Below are 21623 nucleotides of genomic sequence, written 5' to 3' on the forward strand. Positions count from 1 at the left end.
AAGTGTCTATAATAAAGGCTTAGAGCCTATACTGCAATATTTTCATACACATATTTCTCAATCAATAAAAAATTAAAGATTGACTGTCTTCATCATGTTTAGTTAAACAACTACCCCCTCTGGCAGTTTATTTTTATGCCTTGTTTATGTTTGAAAGGATGTCCAGTTCATTTTTGTGAACGTCTTATTTCATGAACCCCTGGGAATTTCCTCAAATTTGGCACAAACGTCCACTTGGACTCAAGGATGAACTGATTAGATTTTGATGGTGAACAGGTCAGAGTCACTGTGTCTTCACGTCTGTCCCATTCTAGTGATATCTCTGAAACGCCTCAAGCTAATTTCGTCAAATTTTGCACAAACGGCCACTCAGGATGGCCTGATTAGATTTTGGAGGCCACTGGTTGGCGAAGGCATACAACCGCAAGGCGGTGAATCTAGTTTACATTTCATGAAGAAACATGTCCAACAAGTGCTCTTTATTTTTTCATACAATGACAAATGTTTTTTTTAACAAAAGTGAAAAGTAAGTCATTCATTTGAGAACGGCTAAAAGACATTAAAGGACTTCCTTAAGATGTTCTAAATTTACTGCAGTAAGCAATGTGTTCAGTGGCTTATCCCTTAATTAGAGAGTGATACTTCAATAAACATGCAAAGTGTATAAACCTGTTTCAAGTTATTAAATGTTGCTGAAAAAGATTGGGATCCGTCAATTATGTCTGAGGTGAAGTCTAAAAGATTACATTTGAAAACAGGATACACTACAAATGTTAGAACTAATTAAATAATGTTGTCATTTAAACTTAGTAACTAAACTGAATATTGACTTATTTTTAATGGGTTTGACATTTTTAGAATTGCTCTAATTAATTAAACCTTTGGGAATGGTCAGCATAGAGGAGCATCGGCTGAATTAAGTTTCCACAATCAAGACAATCAACTTTTAACAATAAAAATATCAATCTTTATTCTTTGAGATAGCATATCAAAGATAAAACCTTAATCTATGATACCATAACAAATTACACAAGAACTTTACAACAGTAAACAAAGTGTAACCCAATAACTTTCTCTGGATAAAAGACAATAGTTCTGTTCGTGTTTGAATGTATTCTATCTTCTGCATATTTGTATGAATTATTGTTGTGACTTAAAGCGAGAAAACACACTCTTGGATATTTTTGTTAGAAAATATGATCATGTTTAAAAATTAGATGTAGCCTCTAAAATATCCCTTGAGTTTAATCAATGTGCACATTTCTCCCTAGAAAACTTTATCAACAGGAACTCTTTTATGGGTGGTATTTTGACTTTTTTGGCACAAATCTTCCTCTCAGCGGTAGTAAACATCCCAATAATCTTGTTGTAGATATCACTGTTCTAACGGCAGGATCTGTTTGTAATCGTTAATAATCAATTAACAAATATAGACAACATTTGCACTTTGGTGCTAGTTATAGTGCAGCGGAGCTAATGGGCTACAACATATTGTATGAATGCAGGCCACTAAAAACAAACATCGTCTAAAGCTAAAAGATCAACACTGGTAGAGACCTGCAACAAACCTCTGGAAGCCAAAAGCTGAAATGAAAGTTGAATTAAACTGATTACACTTAACATACACATAAATACCTATTCATAAATCAACTCTATATACTGTATGTGCTTCTCTTTAGAACAGAAAAAAAGTATTTTATTTGGTCAGGAAAAAAATGGACAAAACGTAGGACAACAGTTGCACAGATTCCTCTACAACTCCCATCGTATACAATAACATTAGAACATGAACAACAGCAATAAAAATACAATAGTAAATGTAAAATGCAAGGTATGACTATTACACAACATTGGCATTATATAGAAAGAGACAGGATGGATTGGCAAAAAGGTTTTTTTAAAAACATCATAACACAATGGAAAAATTACAATGGGGACAATTTTCTTCTGAAAGCCGCTCCACACTGCCACTGCTTTAGTTTTTTATTATTATTTTGCAGTGCGAAGGTGTCAAAAATATCTTTACTTTCTCCATGATACTATGAACCTAATCTAAATATCCCTACTTAACCCTAGTTTCTATACAAAACTTTACACCACAACACAAAGCAGACCAGTTAATTCTAGTTTAGAGCTAATGTGTTATAATCTGTTATGCTGTACTTCATTTTGAATTATGCCATTTCTCCTCATCTGGACAACCCTGCATGGCTACACCTGTCAACCAAAGATCCTGCAAAGGTATTTTGTACACGAGATGCCTTTCCGTCTCTCTTATGGGAACTCTTTTTCCATCACACGCTTTGATTCTGATCAAAATTGTTTCACTCTGATTTACTTTCATTTAACTTGCTGCATTTCAGCGACTGCTGTACAAATAAAACCAGCAGCCAAAGCTTCATATTGAAACATGTATAGATTTATTTTTGTTTATCCATTACCTGACAAATTTCATGGTTTATTCTTGTAAACAACTCTGAATGTAGATTGCTATGTGCTGGCATACGGAGGGGGGGGGAAGAGTCTGGATGTGGATTTGCAGGAAAGACGTAATTTTGCTCAAAATTGTAATGACGGAAAATAATAGAGGGAAAATGTAAGGATCTACTCTGAATCATCTGTATTGGAACTTCCTGTGGTTAGGTAGTTAGTCCTTCTAGGTAACAAAAAGATAGGCTTCACAGCATGAGTGCGTGTGTGTGTGTGTGTGTGTGTGTGTGTGTGTGTGTGTGTGTGTGTGTGTGTGTGTGTGTGTGTGTGTGTGTGTGTGTGTGTGTGTGTGTTTGTGTTTGTTCGTATAAACAGAACACATGAGCGACTGTATGTTTCGTGCCTGGCTGTGTCCTGACATCATGTATGGACTCTACATCTCGTGGGACATGGCTTCGTGCTGAGCAGCCACTCCGTTGGCCTGCGTGACGCTGCTGGGCTGCTCCTCGGGCTGACCGTTGGCCTTTGGCTGAGCAGCTGGATGCTCGGACGGGTGAGGGCTGAAGTGACCGTTGGACTCGTTTAACCGGCGGACACGATATGTCTCGTAGTGGATGCTGCCTGTGATGTCCTTGATGTTCTGCATGTGTGTCCTGAAAGACAGTAAAAAACTATAAGTATAGTTTCACAAACAAATGCCTACCAATAAAATACATGCTCTTGTGTTATTTTATATATTTTAGACCAATGGTTCCCAAAGTTGGGGCCATGGCGCAGGCCAATCGTACTGCATGATTCATGTTTATACGGTACATGTTAACAAAATTGCCTACAGCTTTTTTTGTTTAAGGGAAGCTAGCTGCCACACAGGAATGCCTCATCTGCAAGGATAAGTTATCATATGCTGCACAACTGGTACCAAGTATGTTCTGCAATCATGTAAGAGAGCCAAATAAAAAACACAATCGATGCAGGATATTGGAAGTGTGATGAAAAATCCAAAATGTAACAAAAAAGTACCTTTAAATACTTTGGATTTTTCTGAGAAACAGGGAAACATTCTATATCATTTAAAGTAATATTGCTATTCTGAGTAAAGCTAAGAAACCAAACTAGGTGATGTGTTCTGCGTGTCTATCTGTCTATCTCTTCCACTCTGTTTCAGTATTACAGACACAAGTGGGTGACGGTGTCCAATACATTTTGACTCATCACTCAAGTCTTGAGAATAAAGATATAAAATTGAGGTTTTGAAACATTATGTTGGACTTCCATGGTCTATCGATGATACTCTTGTACTAACAAGCTCCAATTCTAGCCTTAAATGGAGAACCCTTTGTAGAAACCCCTGTTGCAACACTGTCTAGGGAAGCACTCAACCCATCTCAAACAATTTCATTAGTATTGATTTCAGCAGGGAAGCGTAGCTTGATAGAGTCTCGGCGCTGTTTCCAATTCATTTCAACAAATAAAGAGAGTTGCTTTCCAATCTAGCAGGAGGCTCGGTCCATAACAAGTCTTTAATATCAGTTCCTACATATCTTTAAATTCAATTCCATCAACTCTGGAGAGATAATGGATGCTCACCTGATGAGGAGGTCTCGCAGGTAAGCAAACTCACAGTGTGCAATATTCTCAACTGCAGGGAGGGAAAAGAGGAAACATTAGTTAATCACATAGCTTGAGAATTACTCACAAAAATACCCCTGACTGTTAAGTTTGTTTATGCAGCAATCACGGTGAATTAGGCTTGACTCTACACATACACACAAGGAAATAGTTTGAAGTAATGCAATACTCCACTTGCCATCCCTCAAAGCACCACAAAACGGCAGTGTTGTTCACAAGTCGACCGAGGGGCGTCCTCTACCATGACATCTCCGGCAATTCTTAAGCCAAGATAACACACTTCGAGTAATTTAATACATCTCGGCTCTCCTCTATATTGGAGAACTTTAAGTGAGACGTTTTAACAAACTCCCCGTGACAAGCTGCCGGTGCCTCTGGTAAGGCTAACACATGTTTGAATTATAGATTATGTCAAGAGTGTAAATGAAAAAAAGAGGAGAGTGCTATTTATGTAAAGCTTTGAAATCCATGGGCAGGAAATTAAATTCTCTTTGAAAGGAGGAGAGTGGAATAACTGCTGGGTCTGCGGGCGCTGATTAGTGGCGTCGAGGGAAGGTGCTACTTAGTTGTAGCGAGCTGCACTGCTGGTATCTCCACTCTCTACTCGTCCCAGGAAGACCCTATATACGGTGTATATACATTTAAAAAGGCCTGACTCTACTCCTTTCATCTCTACTTGTCCCCCCAAACCCTGTAAATTCTCCTCTCTCCTCCTTTTCCTTGTTCCCTCTCTCCCATCGCCTGGCTTTACTAGAATGGAGATTGTTCTTTCAGCCGGACAAGACAGTCGCTGTACTTCACCTTTTCTCGCCCCGCCGTTCCGTGGAGTTAATTTCATAATACCTGCTGAGAGAGTAGTGTAGCCACCACTAAAAGGGCTCATGGTACTACCTCGGAAATGTCATTACTTCAGGGAGTACAAGTGCTTTGTTTTAGCTTGAAGTAAAAGCATGAGGTTCAAGAGGGACCAATGTAATCATTCATTATAAGTAACATAATACATAAAAATAAATATAGAGCTGCAACAGCAAAGTGTTTATAATCTTTTAAATCTTGAATAGATTGCTTCCTGCCCACTCTGGAGGCTTGTGATCGTCTATGTTGTTTTAATGTGGTGAAAGAAGTAGAAAGTACCTAAGAACTTGACTGCATGTACTGTGTTACTTTCCACCACAATTTAAAGGAGACATATTAAACGTATTTTCAGATTCATACTTGTATTTTGAGTTTCTACTAGAACATGTTCACATGCTTAAATATTCAGAGAATACATTATTTTTCTCAAACTGTGTGTCTTAATAAACCTGTATTCACATTCTGTCTGAAACGTTCCGTTTTAGCGCCTGTCTCTTTAAGCCCCCCTCCCGAGAAAAGCCTAGTCTGCTCCGATTGGTCAACGTTTCCGTTCTACCGCTTCTGAGCTGTCGCCGTCTCCACAGCGTCACTGGATGCGTCAACTAAACGGAGTATAGCAACATTTCTCCCGATGACTGTTAAGTTGTGACATCACAACCTTACTGAAGTCGTAATGGCTCCTTTAACGGTACAGTTTCTGAATACGGACTGTATGCATTTCACCGTGGATTGAGCGTTATGATACTTTCACAGTGTTTATATAGCAACTAGATTGCTTTATAATCAAAAAGACATGGAAATCGCAATTTTCTACAATATTTACATGGATATGTGTCTCTGAAGGTCATATTCCCGGTGAACCAGTAGGTGGTTCCCAACAACACTGAATCACAGAAGAAACAGTCAGGCAGCTTTCTGGATTCTACAGTCTGAATAATTTACAGGATATAAAAATGGTTTATTTTTAGTGAGATACTTATGTTTTACAATGCATTCATAGCACGGCCAATAAACTAGAGCTCAGTATGCACTGCAGAAGAGTGGGCTGAAGTGCATCCTGGGAAGGAAACAGTGTTTGTTTAACAGTGATTGTCCTCCAATCATACTTTCACTTCCCGTTCGGACAGATGCTCATTCTCTCTCTCTCTCTCTCTCTCTCTCTCTCTCTCTCTCTCTCTCTCTCTCTCTCTCTCTCTCTCTCTCTCTCTCTCTCTCTCTCTCTCTCTCTCTCTCTCTCTCTCTCTCTCTCTCTCTCTCTCTCTCTCTCTCTCTCTCTCTCTCTCTCTCTCTCTCTCTCTCTCTCTCTCTCTCTCTCCACACGTACACGCGGGTGAGGTGAGGACATTGGCTTGCTAAGAACCTCCTTGGCAGTGTGAGCATGCAGCACAGGCCAACAAAAATCTAAACTGTATCACAGTTGCTGCGTGTGAGAGAGAGTGTGAGGCAGTGCGTCTGCGTTATCCCAGAGGACACAGAAAGTCCGTGTAAATCTCTTCCTCCTGTCTAGTACGTGTCCCTAGTTACAGACTCAGAGAGACGTATGCACACAAACGTCTGGCAGTCAAACAACAGATGGCTGAACCAGCTGGCCGGACTTTAAAAGCTGCAGTTCGTAAATTCTCTGGTGTTGAAAATGCACCAAAAAATGAGAGTCTGTTGTGTTGCGAAGCTGTTGCTGCTGGTACGTTGTGTGAATACCATCAGCTGACCCTGGTAGCATGAATGTGATTATATATCAGAGAGATGAAGCTAGAAAGCCTTTGTGCTGTCAACTGAACAGGTGTGAATCCAGGTGCGAGTTTGGTAAATTAGTTGTTTTTCCCGCGTGCAGATGGACATTATAATATACGATAAAGACAATCCGTAATATATAAATCTAGCATTTTTTTTTAAAAACCTTACAGGGATTTCAGCTTTAACTGATGCTGATCTGTGGCTGGTCAGTCTTCAGACCTTCAGGAGAAATCTCTGGTGAATCATTTTCTATATCCGTTTGACAGGATGAGTAACCGGCTGTGTATCTTAAGTGTGTTTGTGTGTTTTTACCCTCTATGGTGCCCCATTTTGTTTTCCTTCCCAGAATCCTCTTTCCGTTCACCTGGTACTCCTGGTCACTGCCCACAACAGCAAAAGGGATCATCTCCTGTTGAGTGCACACATGCAAACAAACACACACGAACACATGCACAGATGCACACAGTCATTGAAGTGACACCGACAACTTATTTTCAGGTCATGCATCTGGTTGTTCACCGCTGCTGGAACAAGATGCTGTTTTTGACTTGTTTTTCTTTTTTTGTGACAAGCGTGACTTTGAATATTTCCAAAGAAAACTAAGAAAAAGAATGACAAATGACAATCTATATTTAAAGCTGCAAAATACACATTTGTGTTTGCCATGATGTCAGGAGGAGTAACAGGAGGAGGCCCTCTACTGAACTTACCCTGATTTTGTCATTAATCATCCTGTCTTCTGCGTCCTCGTCGAACTCTTTCTGGGGGTAAACGTCGATTCCATTGGCTCGCAGCTCTTCCCTGATCTGCATAAGGACAGGCGAAAACACGAAATCAAATTGGCTGAATAGGCACGGAAACAGCACACAAAGTCATCTTGTGTAGCATATAATTGAGAGATTTTCAAAGAGATTTTTCACATTTGCTGAATCACGGTTTTGGCAATGAGAGCTGAAACAAACACTGAAGAGAGGTCCGACTGGCAAACAAAAAACAATCCATCAGGCCCAAACCATTCATCCATCACCTCACCATGCCGGCCAACATCGAAGTCAATCAGTCACCATAACATTCAAACACCACTTGATGCTTGGACTGAATCCTGTTCACATACAGGTATTTAAGTCTAGTCCGGAGACTTGAATAGGAGCTGCTCTGAACCCACTAGGACTTAAATAAACTCTTGGTTATTTTATACAGTCTGGTGTTGACATGAAATGACATCTAATATCCTTAACGCGGAGGAGTTAACATGGAAAAAAGACATCCAGACAGTGGTACGGCCCACTGAATGGCCTCCTTTTCTTTATATGTCTCTATAATGACTTAAACAGAAAAATAGAAGGACAAGCTTTTTGGGAGGAACGTCCCTTTAATGAATGACTCTTCGCTCCCACAATTACTACTCTGACAATTTCCACTTGGTCCTTGATCAAACACTTCATTGTGTATCCTTGGACGTTTTCTCGTGCGCACATTATAGGACGCAACCCAAGTGAAACTTGGATGAAGCCACATCAACTGTCAGTTAGAGGAATGCAAACAGACACTCACAGCTGGACACACTGAGGCTGAACATTTAATAGAAGAACCCTCTTATTCTGTTTGCAAGTTGCTGCAGGGAAAGTGAAAAAAAACAACAAAAAAACACATTTGGCACGAGAGGCTTTTAGTCAATAATCTCCAGGGTCATACAGAGCATGTGCGGCCAACCAAAACAATCCAGCCACAAGCCCTGTGGCTTCCATTCTCTGACAGGGCCTGGTCCAATCACTGCTTTGTTCTTATTGGATGGTGTCACGGGCATCGTGGTGGGGGGAGACGGTAGCCAAGACACCCATCGTGTTTCTCTAAAATGAATAAAGCTTTTAGGGAAGTATGCTGTCTTGGAAGGAGGGATGGAGATATAAAGGAAATGGTGGAAGAAGGCAGGTGGCTGTCTGCCTCCTGTGGATTGTGAATTATCCAACAGAAACACAGAGTAAGGGATGCAGCAGAGAACGTTTAAGTCTTTAGCCAGGTGGAGCGAGAAGGTGTTGTAGCAGAGAAAACCATGATAAGAAGGTGAGGTTATAGAGGTGGATTATCAGCCTGGGGAGTCTCATTGTGTTATAGTCAGACTACTGTAACATACCAAGTATGTCACAATATCCGATCTTCATTACACTATGATCGTGACCAAAGGATTTCACGATAGAGAAATGATCGTGATATCCCTAGAAAATTTGAACAAATTCATGTTCAACTTTGTAGTTGTGACTTTTTTTTTTTTGCAAATGAATTACACTCATGATAATACTGTAGGTAGATGGAGAGAGAGTCTGTAATCAGCTGTACAAAAGCCTGATTCATGGAACAGTGTGTAGCATCAAGGAGAATCTATCGCAGGAAATGAAATATAATATGTATAATTAAGTTTAATCACAAAAATATAAGCATTGTTGTGTTTTTTTGTGCTTTGTTTTTGTGTTTTGCTGCAGTGTCCACTGTATTTGGCACACTGGAGAAGATCCAGGTTGTTGCAGCAATCTGCGAGCTCACCACTAGATGACGCCAGATCGTACACACTAGACCTTTAAGAGGCATTGGATTATTAACAGGATATTATCATTTGTGTACTATGAACATTAAATCAACATATTTAGATTTTTTTTAAAACATCAGGGTTATTGTCAATAAGTAAAAGCAAAATAATCCCTGAGAGGAACAACAAGTGACTAGACTAAGCCTTCTGCTTAAAACCTTTATAGTTTTCCAACGTTTAGTCTGTATCAATTTACTGACCAGGAAGTTAAAGTAAAGAAAAGCAAACTCAAAAGAGCTTTGACTATCATCGGAGTATCACAAAGAGATGAATTAACTCGGAAAAGTTGTCGAAACAGATGGCTATTCATTGTTAACCAAAATGCTTTTTTTGCTCCTTAGAATCTGCTCATGTTTCAGAGAAGTTATGTGGGTTTTTTTTTTATGTATCACACAGTGGAGACCTCTCTGAACTGTCAGACATACAAGCACCAAGTAATTCACTGGAAATGAAGGGCCTGCCTGCTGGGTTGGCAGCTGGGCAGAGGTTCCCCATCTAAAAAAAGAGCCAGACTTAAGAGTTGAAGAGCGCTGCTCAGTAAATAAATGCTTCAAATAAAGACTTCTTAAATGTTTCCTTCTGGACCGAGCACGAGACTCAAACTGTTACAGTTATAGAGATGATACGACAGCCTGCTCCCCAGGATGGGCACTAGTGGGTTTACACAGATGGCTTTTGTTTGTGGTGCCTGGCAGCTCTTCACATGTTACCGACCTGTGGTTGTGGATGTGCATAAACATGTGTGTTTGTGAAGGGAACCCGCCGACGGTTTAACCTACTCATCACCCATTTATTTCGAACTTAAAAGACCTGCTGCAGGTTATTGCAGGTGTGATGGGGAGGATGAGATTAACCAAAGCCGGATATCAAAACCAGCCTCGTAAAAGCACCTCTCTCATCTAAACACACACACACACACACACACACACACACACACACACACACACACACACTCCTCTCACCGTCTGTTTAAAGTCGTCCCTCTCTTCCAGGGTGAGTGTGTCGGCCTTGGCGATGACGGGGACGATGTTGACCACCTTACTCAGACGCCTCATGAACTCCACATCCAGAGGCCTCAGACTGGAGAGAAGACAGAGATGACAGCACAGCTTCATTTCATGCTCAAACATGTCTGGAACTATGGGTTACACACCACTGCAGATTTGTTTCCCCCTCTGTGACACAGAGAAAATAGCTTCTACTACAAGAAGTTACTGCGTTTGAAATCTTCAGAATGAATGTAATGAAACAAATAAACCACCAGAGGGCAGTCTTGGTCTGTTCCAATACATTCAGTTGATCTGGTTTCCCATGTTGACACCCATCATGCTGCATTAACATGTGCTGCCGTTTATTTCCTTTACTCATTGAAACCATTTTCCTGTTATACTCTCTTGAAGGTGTGATTCAAGTAAAACTTCATTTTTGAAGGTTAATGGATATAACAGTCAGGTCTTGGTTTGCCATTTCCAGATTGTAATCATCTTGCTTTCACGCAAATTTGGACAAAAACTCTCATTCCTTTACTTTAACAGCCTTACTCTTTACTCTAAACTGCTGCTCTGTTCCTGTGTGTTTCCTATTTCTCTCTGCCCTCAGTGTTTTAATTCCCATGTCAACGTTGCCTCCAGTTGCGCCTCCAGACATTCTCCCCTCACGCTGCCTCCTCTGCCCTCCAATTAGCCCAGGCCAAACCAGGCCAGCCTGGTTCAAAGACCCGGGGGCAGCCAGAGGAGAGGCCTGGCTGGTTCTCCACAGTGACTGACAAGCATGCCGCAGTGAACATGGGAGGAAACACAGGGGGGGGAGACAAACAGGGCTGCACAAAAGGTAACGAGAGATGACACAGTGAGTGGTGCGTTCAACCAGACATCGCTATGTTTTTTTAATGCCTTTTTTTCATGCTGAGGGACAACTGGCATGTGCCGTATGCATGCAGAGGGGTAGGATAGCGAGACATCAAAAGGGCGGGAGAAAAAAAAAAAAAAAAAGAGGTTGATGATGTCTTTGTGTGAATGTTTATCGAGTAGAAATGACGTACCCGCATGCTTAAATTGTCTATGTGCAGATGCAAGAATGTACAGATTGGCATGCGAGCCGCGTCACACGCATGACTGAACAAACATGCACATTTGCACGTGTACACATGTATCTTTGCACATGAGCATATGGAGGATGAATACGTATGCATGCATGCATGCGTACATACGTGCACGGACGTCAACCTAAATCCTGCATGCACAAATTCAGGTCACGTTTGTGTGAATTGAGAATAATAAGCCGAGGTCAAATGAGAAGTGGAGCGAACGGCCAACCACAGCGCAGATAGGTTTTTCTTTTCTTCCTTTATCTAAAGGATAAGCAGCAGCTCTGTGTTGATGAGAGTCAAAGTGCAGATCTTCTTTTTTTAATCAGGAGGGAACGCTAAATGAGGTAACAACAAGATTGCCCAGAAGGGGAATACAGCGTGGCTTTCTCTGCCATTATCGGAAATGGCTGCCGGTGCCATGAGTGTGTTCCACTACACCGAGAGCCGTTCATCTGTCAGAAACCACAGAGGCAACTTAAAAGAAAATTGCTGACGGGCAAATTGCTTTAGAGCCTCGATAAATACAAACTGCTGCTTAGGACGCATCGACAATCGACAAAGCCATCTCAAATGATGGGGGCCAATGAGGGCGACTAGGGAAGTTCTGTCATCGTTTGCTTGCCCGTCTTTCTTGGATTGTGGTCACATGGCAGGGGCGTCCAGAGGCTTCTGGCGCTGCGTCTGTGTAATTGCTTACAGGCATAATTTAAAACTTCAACTGGCGTTACTCTGTGAAGTAAAAAAAAAAATAGGGAAAATAAGCAAAAGGGGAATACTAGAGAACTATTTTTTGGGTGGTTTGGAGGTTTTTCAGATTTGTTCCAGCACTTCTTTTCTGCATGAAACAGGCTAAAATCTAGCATAAATAAAAAGGGTTGTTATGTTGTTTATTTAGGGTTCACACTCAGTTTGGGGTGCATGGAAGATGTGAATGCAAGTATGTGCCACATGATGCTTATTCCAAGTCTCATATAACATCTGACTACGTCTTTTAACGTACATTCATCTCTATGCCAGGCCACACCAGTTGCCCCAACAGATGTCTCCTTTGTCCTGCTGCCTACAACTCTCTGGTTGGCTGCAAGGAAGACACCACTTCCTGACAGATGTTTGCATCTTTGTTTTCAGAAATGAGTGTGCGTATTGAACGCGTGAACACGTTTCAGTGTATTGCCGGGGATGTTGACACACTTGTGGGTAGTGAGATTTTGAACATAACCCGTTAAGGAACACCGTGTGAGGATATAGAAGCTGAGAGAAGGAAGCAACACACATGCACAAAGAGACAAAAGATGAGCGCTTTGCATGTTTCGTTCAACCAGCTGAACTGAGCAGCTGTAAGTTGTGACACAAACACACAAGTGTAGTTACAAGCTATAACTCTTAGTACGCCTACTGCCCACTTGACTCCGTGACACGCACTGCTTTACATGAACAAGGTCACACACGCACACACATTCCCTGAAGCTGCAGCTGTGGCAACGCGAGCAGATGATGAGGGGGTCTGTCAAACAGCGGGACACACACATGTCACAGAGGGAACGTTTAAATGGACAACTGTTGAGTTACTGGTGAACAGAAGTATGAAGCCGTCACGGAGATACTCAGATGGTTGAGGAATGTGTTTACTGTTGGTGGGCGATGGTGTTTTGTGTGCTTTTATCTGCATATGTACAATAAAAACGCTCCTTTGAAAGGTCCCTCTATTGACTGTAAATCCCCTGTGTGGGTATTGAGCATTGCTGTGCTCCCTCTCCTTGACCCGCAGTTCACACAAGGACAGACCAATCATCGCTGTCAAATGGAACAAATTACAGAGTGGACTTGGAGAAAAAAAAAGAAAAAAAAAAAGACCCTAATCACAGACAAAGCAGAAGGAGAAATGTGGTTTTGCATCATATCTGCAGCAGTAGAGTGTGTCGACACAAACGCCCCCAACCTGGTTGTTTAAAAAGAGACGTGTGCTGAGACCGGTTTTGTTTCTGCATGAACCTTTCTTATTCCCAAATTGCGGGCCATTGCAGAGTCCACCTTGGATGGATCTTTGAACAATTGTGATGTTAAAAACATTTTCCAGATGAATATTGAAAGCACTGAATCAATGATCAAATCCAGATCTCTGATGCTGCCCCTTTTTTCTCAATGAATTAAGTGATAAAAACACTATTGCCTAAACCACCACAATCTACAGTCTCCTCCTCAGGATAACCCACTTTAACATCCTGATGATTGTTTCCCATGTCTCTCTACCTCTCTCAACTATGAGAACTGTTGAGTCCAATTTCATTGTGAAATCCGACTCTTCAAGTTATATAGTGATATTCAGTGTCTCTGAGGAGTGAATGAGTTCAACATGTGGTCACTAAAGAGAGAGATGATAAAGAAAAGCTGGAGAGAGATGTGGTTAAAGAGCTGCGGACAGACAATGGGGTCAGGGGGAGATTCCCAGAAGGCCTGATTACGCACCGCAGCTGTGGGAGAAATTGCTGGAATGAGGGGGCAAAAAGTTATGTGATCTTACCAGTGGCCTGTGGGAGGTATGAAGTATATGCAGCAGTGAACCCTGGAGTCCGGGATCCTCTTCTTCCTGTTGATGTTGATTTCCTCCTGCAGGTAGGCTTCATACTGGTCATTGATGAACTTCATAATGGGCTGCCAGCTGGAAAAGAAAAATAGAAATGAGAAGCTAGGTTTAGGTCAGCTCACGGTCAAAACCTGCTTACAGTTACTAAAAAAATAAAAAGCTTCAATGTTGGCTTTGATAACCATGTCAGAATAAAGGCGTAACCATACTAGTGCACTGATGGAAATGCCAACATTAACAGCTACTGAGGCTTTTGGATAAAGTAATCTCAGCTCACCAGTTTTCATTGTTGATGTGATCCCCGAAGCCCGGAGTGTCGATTACAGTCAGCTTCATTCTCACTCCTTTCTCCTCAATGTCTAGACAAGAGAAAGACTATTTCATTTGTATTTCTTTTGGACACGCATACACAGAATATGAACCAATAAGTATAAAAATGTATGACACACCTTAACAATACTATAAATATGTTGGCTGTAGGCTACTGGACATGAACACTGGCCTACCGTGGCTGATGGACTTGATCTCGATGGTCTTGGGGATCCTCTCCCCCAGGTTCGGCTGCACCGACTTACGGCTCACCTTGGACTTGAACAGGGTGTTCATCAGAGTGGACTTCCCCAGGCCGCTTTGCCCTGATCAGGAAAACACACACACACTGTTAGAGAAACTGGGAACACATTCCCTAGCGGTTTAAACCCCGGACAGACACAAGGACAAGAGCCTCATTCAACTCTTAACACAAGAGTTTTCCTTTAGGTTTTCCCCCTTACAAAACCCTTTAGATTTAGTATGCATATGACATCATCTCTAATGCACGGATTGTGTGTGTATGTGTGTGTCACTAGACCGTGTGCATCCCAGGACAGCTGCAGGGTCAGACAGGCAAGCTGTGGAGGCCAAGAGGACAGATGTATTGTATAGACACACACATAGACACACACACACACACACACACACACACACACACACACACACACACACACACACACACACACACACACACACACACACACACACACACACACACACACACACACACACACACACACACACACACACACACACACACACACACAAAAATGTCTACCATCATGTGCAAATAGTCAAAGGCCATTTTTAACTATTTTTAGATGCATGACTACACTAAACAAATAAGACAAGTCTTCCAGAAACCCTGACTTTACCATATGACTTCATACATTCATGACATTTGTTGTTTTGTGCTTACTTTTGCTAAACGACCAGATGCAGTGGACAAAATAAATATATACATATTGGGAAAAAATATATCTATTACCCAAGAACCAAGAACAGTAGTGTTTTTGTATGCTTCGGATTAGCCCCTTATATCTATATAAGGAGAAGGTCACCCTCACGGAGTCTTCCATGTCTTACCAACCTATTTCTACAGTAGCCCAGAATGGACAAACCAACGAGTGGCTCTAGAAAAAAACTTTTGCGTTTTTAAGTTACTTGAATGCCCCCTAAGTTCTCCTACACGCTTGTGAAACTGCGCTAACGTTAGCCGCAGAATGCAAAACCATCGAACTACCAGCCGCTGTCTGACTTATGTTGCTCCTAAAGTAGTGTTATTATGGTATGGATGGCCTCTGAGCGAATGATCGGCCTTGCCATGGTTTTTTTTACTCGGCAGCCTCACATAACTGCAGTCTTGGAAAGGGAGAAGCTAGGTGTGGGGTGTTGGTTGCAATCTGCAACCACACAGCTGGACTCCTACATACTGTGTCTTTTAAGAAACGTTATTCTTTGTGACTGAATAATTCCTGCATAAAAAGCGACACACACACACACACTTTGGTTTCCCTCCATTTTTCTCCGACACTCTGTTCACGGTCCCCATGGACATCCATCGTGGCGTGTGGAGCGTTGCCAAGCTGCCAGGGCCCTAGGCGGCCTTTTCCACCAACACTCCCGCATCTTTGTCACACACACACACACACACACACACACACACACACACACACACACACACACACACACACACACACACACACACACACACACACACACACACACACACACACACACACACACACACACACACACACACACACACACACACAGAGAGAGAGAGAGAGAGAGAGAGAGAGAGAGAGACACCCTGCCTGCCCTCTCCGCGTGGTGGAAATTATGAAGGTCAGCTGGCTGAGGGGCAGGGATTAGGCAAATGCATCTCATAGAGGAGACCACATGGACCACGGCTAATGTAAGATTTCACGTCCTCGCTTGACACCAGAAAAACAACTCTGTAGGCCAGCAGAAACTTTTATTAGACTCTGAAAAATGCAATAGTTTTTATGTTTCCATCCTGTTATCCTGGCATTGATCATTCTTAGTTAACTTCTACAATCGCATGCAACGCCAGTGTCTTGGCAAACGTAAACCAATGATCTAATAAACTGAAGGGATTGAGACATTTTTCCAACCACTAAAGGCAGGTCAATACTGGCCTTACAGTGAGAAACAGGACTCCAATGAGGAGTAAGGCAACTATCTGCCAATGCATTACCAAGATAAACTTAATACGTTGCTGTAGTACTAAATATCAAAGCTCCATCCTGCAAACAAAAATCCCTTCACAATTGTTTAAAATGATCATTGTTATTTTCTATTGTAAACTTTAAATGTATTCTACTCCAGGCTGCAGAGTGTGAGAGTATCATTACACAACACAGTATTATATCATCTCACGACAAAAGTTTAATTCATCCTAGAGGTGTCGGAGCACTACAAGTGGATACATGTTGGCATTCTGTAGAAATGTGCAGAAAAACAAAGTGCGTATCTTAGCTAAAATCATTCACTTAGTCATATCGCCCTTTACTCACTAAAACTTTAGAACTTTCACTTCAATTTTCGAAACATCTATCAATATGTCACTTTTGAAGAACAGTATCAGTTCTCCTCGGTGTTGTGCTGACATGCCACCAGCCTTTGTGTACAAAACAACTGCCACGCAGGGCCTGAAATCAGATCGCATTCTATAACTGCCACCATGCCGAATAATTCAAACATAAACACTAGGGCGTATGACTCGTAGCTCATGCGTTCAACATATTCTCGTTGAGTATTCTGTATCTCAGTGTGTGATTACATTCTGACATTCTTTTCTCTGACGGCAACATGCACAAAGGTTCGGTCCCGCCTGCATGCCGTAGAGACTGCATGTACAAAAGAAGTCACCGTCACATCGACCATTGGTTTGTGGACTGCAGATTTGAAGCCTTGAGTTCCTAAATTTGGACGTCGCCATCTTGGTTTTTTGGCTGTAGCTATCTTGGACATTTTTAGGTGACCAAAAATGTTTCAATTAACTTTCATGAACTGACAACACACTGTGAAAGGGTTAAAGATGAAAAAAGACCGGACCACGCAGTGGTAGCGACCTGTCAATCACAAGGTAGCCCCGCCCTAAAGCATACCCTGCTTTATGTTCTATTTTACTCTAAATAGCAACATCATTTAGTAAATGAACATCATGCTGTATTGGAGGAGATGACTTGAACCTAGTGATTGAGACCATAAACTCATGTTTACAATGTTTACTGAGGTAATGAATCAAGAGAGAAGTAGAGTCATTACTCATACACTTCCATACTATCAGACTTCTTTTTGCAACCAGAAGAATGGCCATTAGAAAGAATGCAAGATTAAGGCCCTTCTGCGGTGGCTTCACTATTCAGACCCGGAGGTTGCCGCTGCCTGCTGCATGCACGTACACAGTTGCATTCATGGATAATTGTGTATGCACAGACTCGATGGTGGGATCTACAGTAACTTGTGACGTGGCGCTGCTCTCTGAGCTTCAGCTTGTCAGAGTAATTGCCATCATTGCGCGACTTTCTCAGCCTGACAGCACCCTTTTGTCCGCTCAGGCGAGTTTGTTTGTTACATCATTGACACAAAAATAAAAGAGCTAAATTAGAGAAGGCACCATTACTCTTAACTAAAAAGCTGCAGTAGAACCACACATGTGTTTTTAATTTCTTTCCTCTTTTTTTGACAGCTGAGGAGAAGCATCATGATAAATGCAATGAAGAAAATGAAAAGGTCCCATGTCAGAGAAACTGCAAACTAAGCATTCTGTGTATGACATGTTTATGTGCTTTGTTGTGCATTTTGTGTGGCTGCTGCTCGTGTTGAAAATGTTTGAGACTTTCTAATCTTTTTGCTGAATTCAGTACCGAGTCAATAACTGTTGCAAACATTTGGAAGCAATTACAGCCTCAAGTCTTCTCGGACACATCTGTGTCAGTTTAGACTTTAAATCGAACATGAATCAAGCTCAAGGTCAGGCTGGATGGGAGCAGTTAAGATAATCTTTACATCATACAACAGATATTTTGTTGTAGTCATACATTATGGTGACAAATCTTTTCTCATAAAAATATACTTTATATGCAATGATTTAGCATTATTCGCACATGGTTTCAAATTCAAGTTTACTCATTGCAACTAAAGCTTATATAAGTGTTTTGGTTTGAAGTAAACTGCAAATTAGCAGCATATGAATGTAATTTGAGGGAGACAAGGTTAGGGTTAACAACACAAAATAAAACTACAAAGGTAGGAAAGTCAAGGGGATTGTACACTTTCTGAAGTGACTTGACATTGAGATTTTAGTTTTTTTCAAATTGGAACATATCAAATATCCTGTCCATATGGCTCTTGTTCTGGGTGTTTTTTTTCCTATATCTTCTGCAAGTTGCAGGTTAACGTTGCAACTTTTGGACTGTTTTCGTTTAAGTCGAGATTAAATGAAAAAAATGTTTTTTAACCCTTTTAGATCACATGCATGCAACAATATGTGCAATTTTTTTTTTTAAACAAAGAAAAAAGTATTTATTTTTATATCAACATTCAATCATCTTTTTTTCCGGTAAACAAAATATGATAAGGGCTTGTGTAAGTTAGAACCAATCAATTTCAACCAATAATATCATGACATCCATCAGTCAATCTGCAACTTCTTATCTGCAACTTCTCGCTTCAAGGGAGGAGTGTGTGTGTGTGTGTGTGTGTGTGTGTGTGTGTGTGTGTGTGTGTGTGTGTGTGTGTGTGTGTGTGTGTGTGTGTGTGTGTGTGTGTGCGTGTGTGCTGAAGAAGCTCTAACTTCCGTCTCACTGGGACTCTAAACGTTGAATTAAATGTGTGAACGTCTGACTCACCCACAACCATGATGTTGAGCTCGAAGCCCTGCTTCATGGCCTTCCTCCTCATCTGTTCCAGGATGGCATCGATGCCCACGTAGCTGAAGTCGCTGCCATGGGTCTTCTCCCCTTTACCTTGGGGGATAGGTTGGTGGGGCTTGGCGGACTCCGACATGTTGCTGTGGCTCAGACTGACCTCTGACCCTGAGAGATACAGGTTTAAAATATATAAATGAATGACTTTGATTTATATGGTATCTATACAATGTACATTCATTCATCTTGATTTTAAAGCAGTGAAGGGTTAAAATTAGTAATCCAAAGTGATGAAAAAAGCAACCGCATAACTCGTAATAACTGCAGAGTACACAAAGTTCGGTGTGAGGATTCTGATCTGAGCAGTTCATTTCCTGTGTGAAACAGGATACACCAGGCTTGAAATTCACATGCATGAGGGCCCGCCTTTGTACAAGACTACACTGAAAAATTGTTAATCTGTCATTTACACTGTCTGCCAAAAACCCAACTTGTGCCAGCAGACACATGTGCAGATGTGCATGCACACATTAAAAAACAAGATAAACTTTTCCCATAACGCTCCGACTAAGAATTGTTTTCCCAGTGGTCCAGTGCAAACAGTCAACTGTAAAACTCACCAGTAAATCACATGGGTACAGACACACATCTGCTCCCCAATGTTGCATACATTTTTTCAATTAGCAACTACCTCATGTTAGTAGCACAGCCCTCTTTATTTTTAGGAATACATGATGTAGAAGTTGTGACCAAAGTCAGAAAATCTGTAAACTAGAGGTGGAGCTCTTAAAAGAATTAGGAAGACAAAATGAACAGACCTTGCTGGGAGAAAGCGCTGCCAACTAACAAATCACGGCTTATACCTCACTCTGAGGAGGATCGACTGTTGTGTAGAAGATGTAGTCTGTGTGTGCCAAGGCACCGCTGCAACACAACTCCACTCTGCCAAATGTGCTAGTATGTGCTTGTAGCAGCACACTCTTCTCAATGTAGGAGGAGACAACATTTCCTGTGCTGCATGACAGAAACTTGTGGTATTGTCTGTGTGAGGTTTGCAGTAACAGACACTAGAAACCACAGACACAGACACACACACACACACACGCACACGCACACACACACACCTGAAGCTGACAGACATCCTGACTATGTACGGGTACGTTATACTGTAGCTGTGATGGATTCATGCTCTGTTTTTGGGTCGATTATGTATTCTCATATAACAGTGAGAGTTCAAGACATCTGTAAGCTCTTTGCTGAAGAACATAGAAGCCTTTGTGCTTTTGATTTGTCTGACTTGACACAGAGACAGCCTGCCTGTATTATGTTTTTTGCAACATTGGTGATAAGAATTTGATTGCAGTACAAATGACAGTGGAACATTTTTGCCTTCCTGGTTCCTCAGATAAGATGGAAAGTGTGAGTTGGAGGTAGAGAAGCATGTTATCCTGCTAAGAGTATACATTATACAGCTTTTACTGCTTTTAAAAAAAGGCTCTCCTTGGCTTACTGCGACATTTTCCTGGGAAAGGTGTTGCTAATAATCACTGTGTGTGCGCTTTTAATTTAAGGGCGCAACTTGGACCACCTGTGTCACAGGAAGAAGAAACACACATTCACACCATGAGGGAGGTTGGAAGTTAATAGTATATCTCAAAAGATTGAGTTCAACCACCTCTTAATGATGAAACAATGTGAACGAATCCGAGTTTACACTGTGGTCACAGCCTTTTCTACCTCACATATATCATGCGTTGGAACACAAAGTAACCCTCCTAACACACCTGCACACATTAAAGGTGCTAAATACCAGATTGGGAGCACGCCTCTCAACAGCTCTCAACATGGTGACGGCTGAGCTAACGGTGATAGCTGTTAAATGGGGCTTGGCGATGATTCATTGTGATAATTTATTGTCTTTTAATGGGATCATATCGTGATGAAATCATATATCTAGACACAACTTTGTCTTCTAAAATGACAATAACAAGCACATACTGACAAAATTCTGATAATTTGCACTATGGTTTTAAAGAAATGAGACCAAACTTATTACTTTTCATTTGTCAAGTATTTAGTTCACACACAAGTATACAAGCCCATGAGGTCATTTCATTTAAACTATTTATTCATTGAAATTAACAGAAAACATGCTATATCGCTTATATAATGCTACATTAATGCTTTGAATCCTGTATTTTGCATCTTTAAAAATGCATAGTTATGGTAGCATCGATGAGTCAGCTGAACATCTCTGAACTCAATTTTACAATTTTGGACCATGAGCAGAGTACTACACCTTCAAATGTCACAGATGAACTGTTATGTGATGCCACATGTGGCTTGGCTAAAACTCAACAAATCCATTGCTAAAATCTTGGGGAAATAAGAAAAATACAGCGCCCCCCCAGCACATCATCAGTCAGTAAACGATACAAGATTTTGTTTTTGCAATATAATTTCCACAACCCAAGAGGCAATTCCCCTTTAGGCTGGGACATTTATTTT

General features: G+C 41.3%; 1 protein-coding gene across 5 annotated transcripts in view; it reads right to left on the reverse strand.

Moving 5' to 3' along the window:
- Positions 1-984: 984 nt before the first annotated feature.
- septin9b (septin 9b) overlaps positions 985-21623 on the reverse strand; it is a 62108-nt gene continuing 41469 nt past the window's right edge. For 3 of the 5 annotated variants that reach the window (XM_054604596.1, XM_054604595.1, XM_054604599.1), the window contains 9 exons: positions 19098-19283; positions 14412-14540; positions 14183-14264; positions 13843-13980; positions 10195-10312; positions 7359-7454; positions 6961-7057; positions 4018-4069; positions 985-3083 (listed from right to left, as the gene is read on the reverse strand). In XM_054604596.1, coding sequence (XP_054460571.1) covers positions 2864-3083; positions 4018-4069; positions 6961-7057; positions 7359-7454; positions 10195-10312; positions 13843-13980; positions 14183-14264; positions 14412-14540; positions 19098-19283 — 1118 coding nt within the window. In that variant the 3' untranslated portion in view covers positions 985-2863. Of the gene's footprint in view, positions 3084-4017; positions 4070-6960; positions 7058-7358; positions 7455-10194; positions 10313-13842; positions 13981-14182; positions 14265-14411; positions 14541-19097; positions 19284-19933; positions 20108-21623 lie in introns of those variants that run through there. The other 2 variants (XM_054604600.1, XM_054604598.1) reach the window with 2 other exon arrangements.

This window comes from Anoplopoma fimbria, chromosome 9 (genome assembly GCF_027596085.1).
Source record: "Anoplopoma fimbria isolate UVic2021 breed Golden Eagle Sablefish chromosome 9, Afim_UVic_2022, whole genome shotgun sequence".
Classification (NCBI taxonomy): domain Eukaryota; kingdom Metazoa; phylum Chordata; class Actinopteri; order Perciformes; family Anoplopomatidae; genus Anoplopoma; species Anoplopoma fimbria.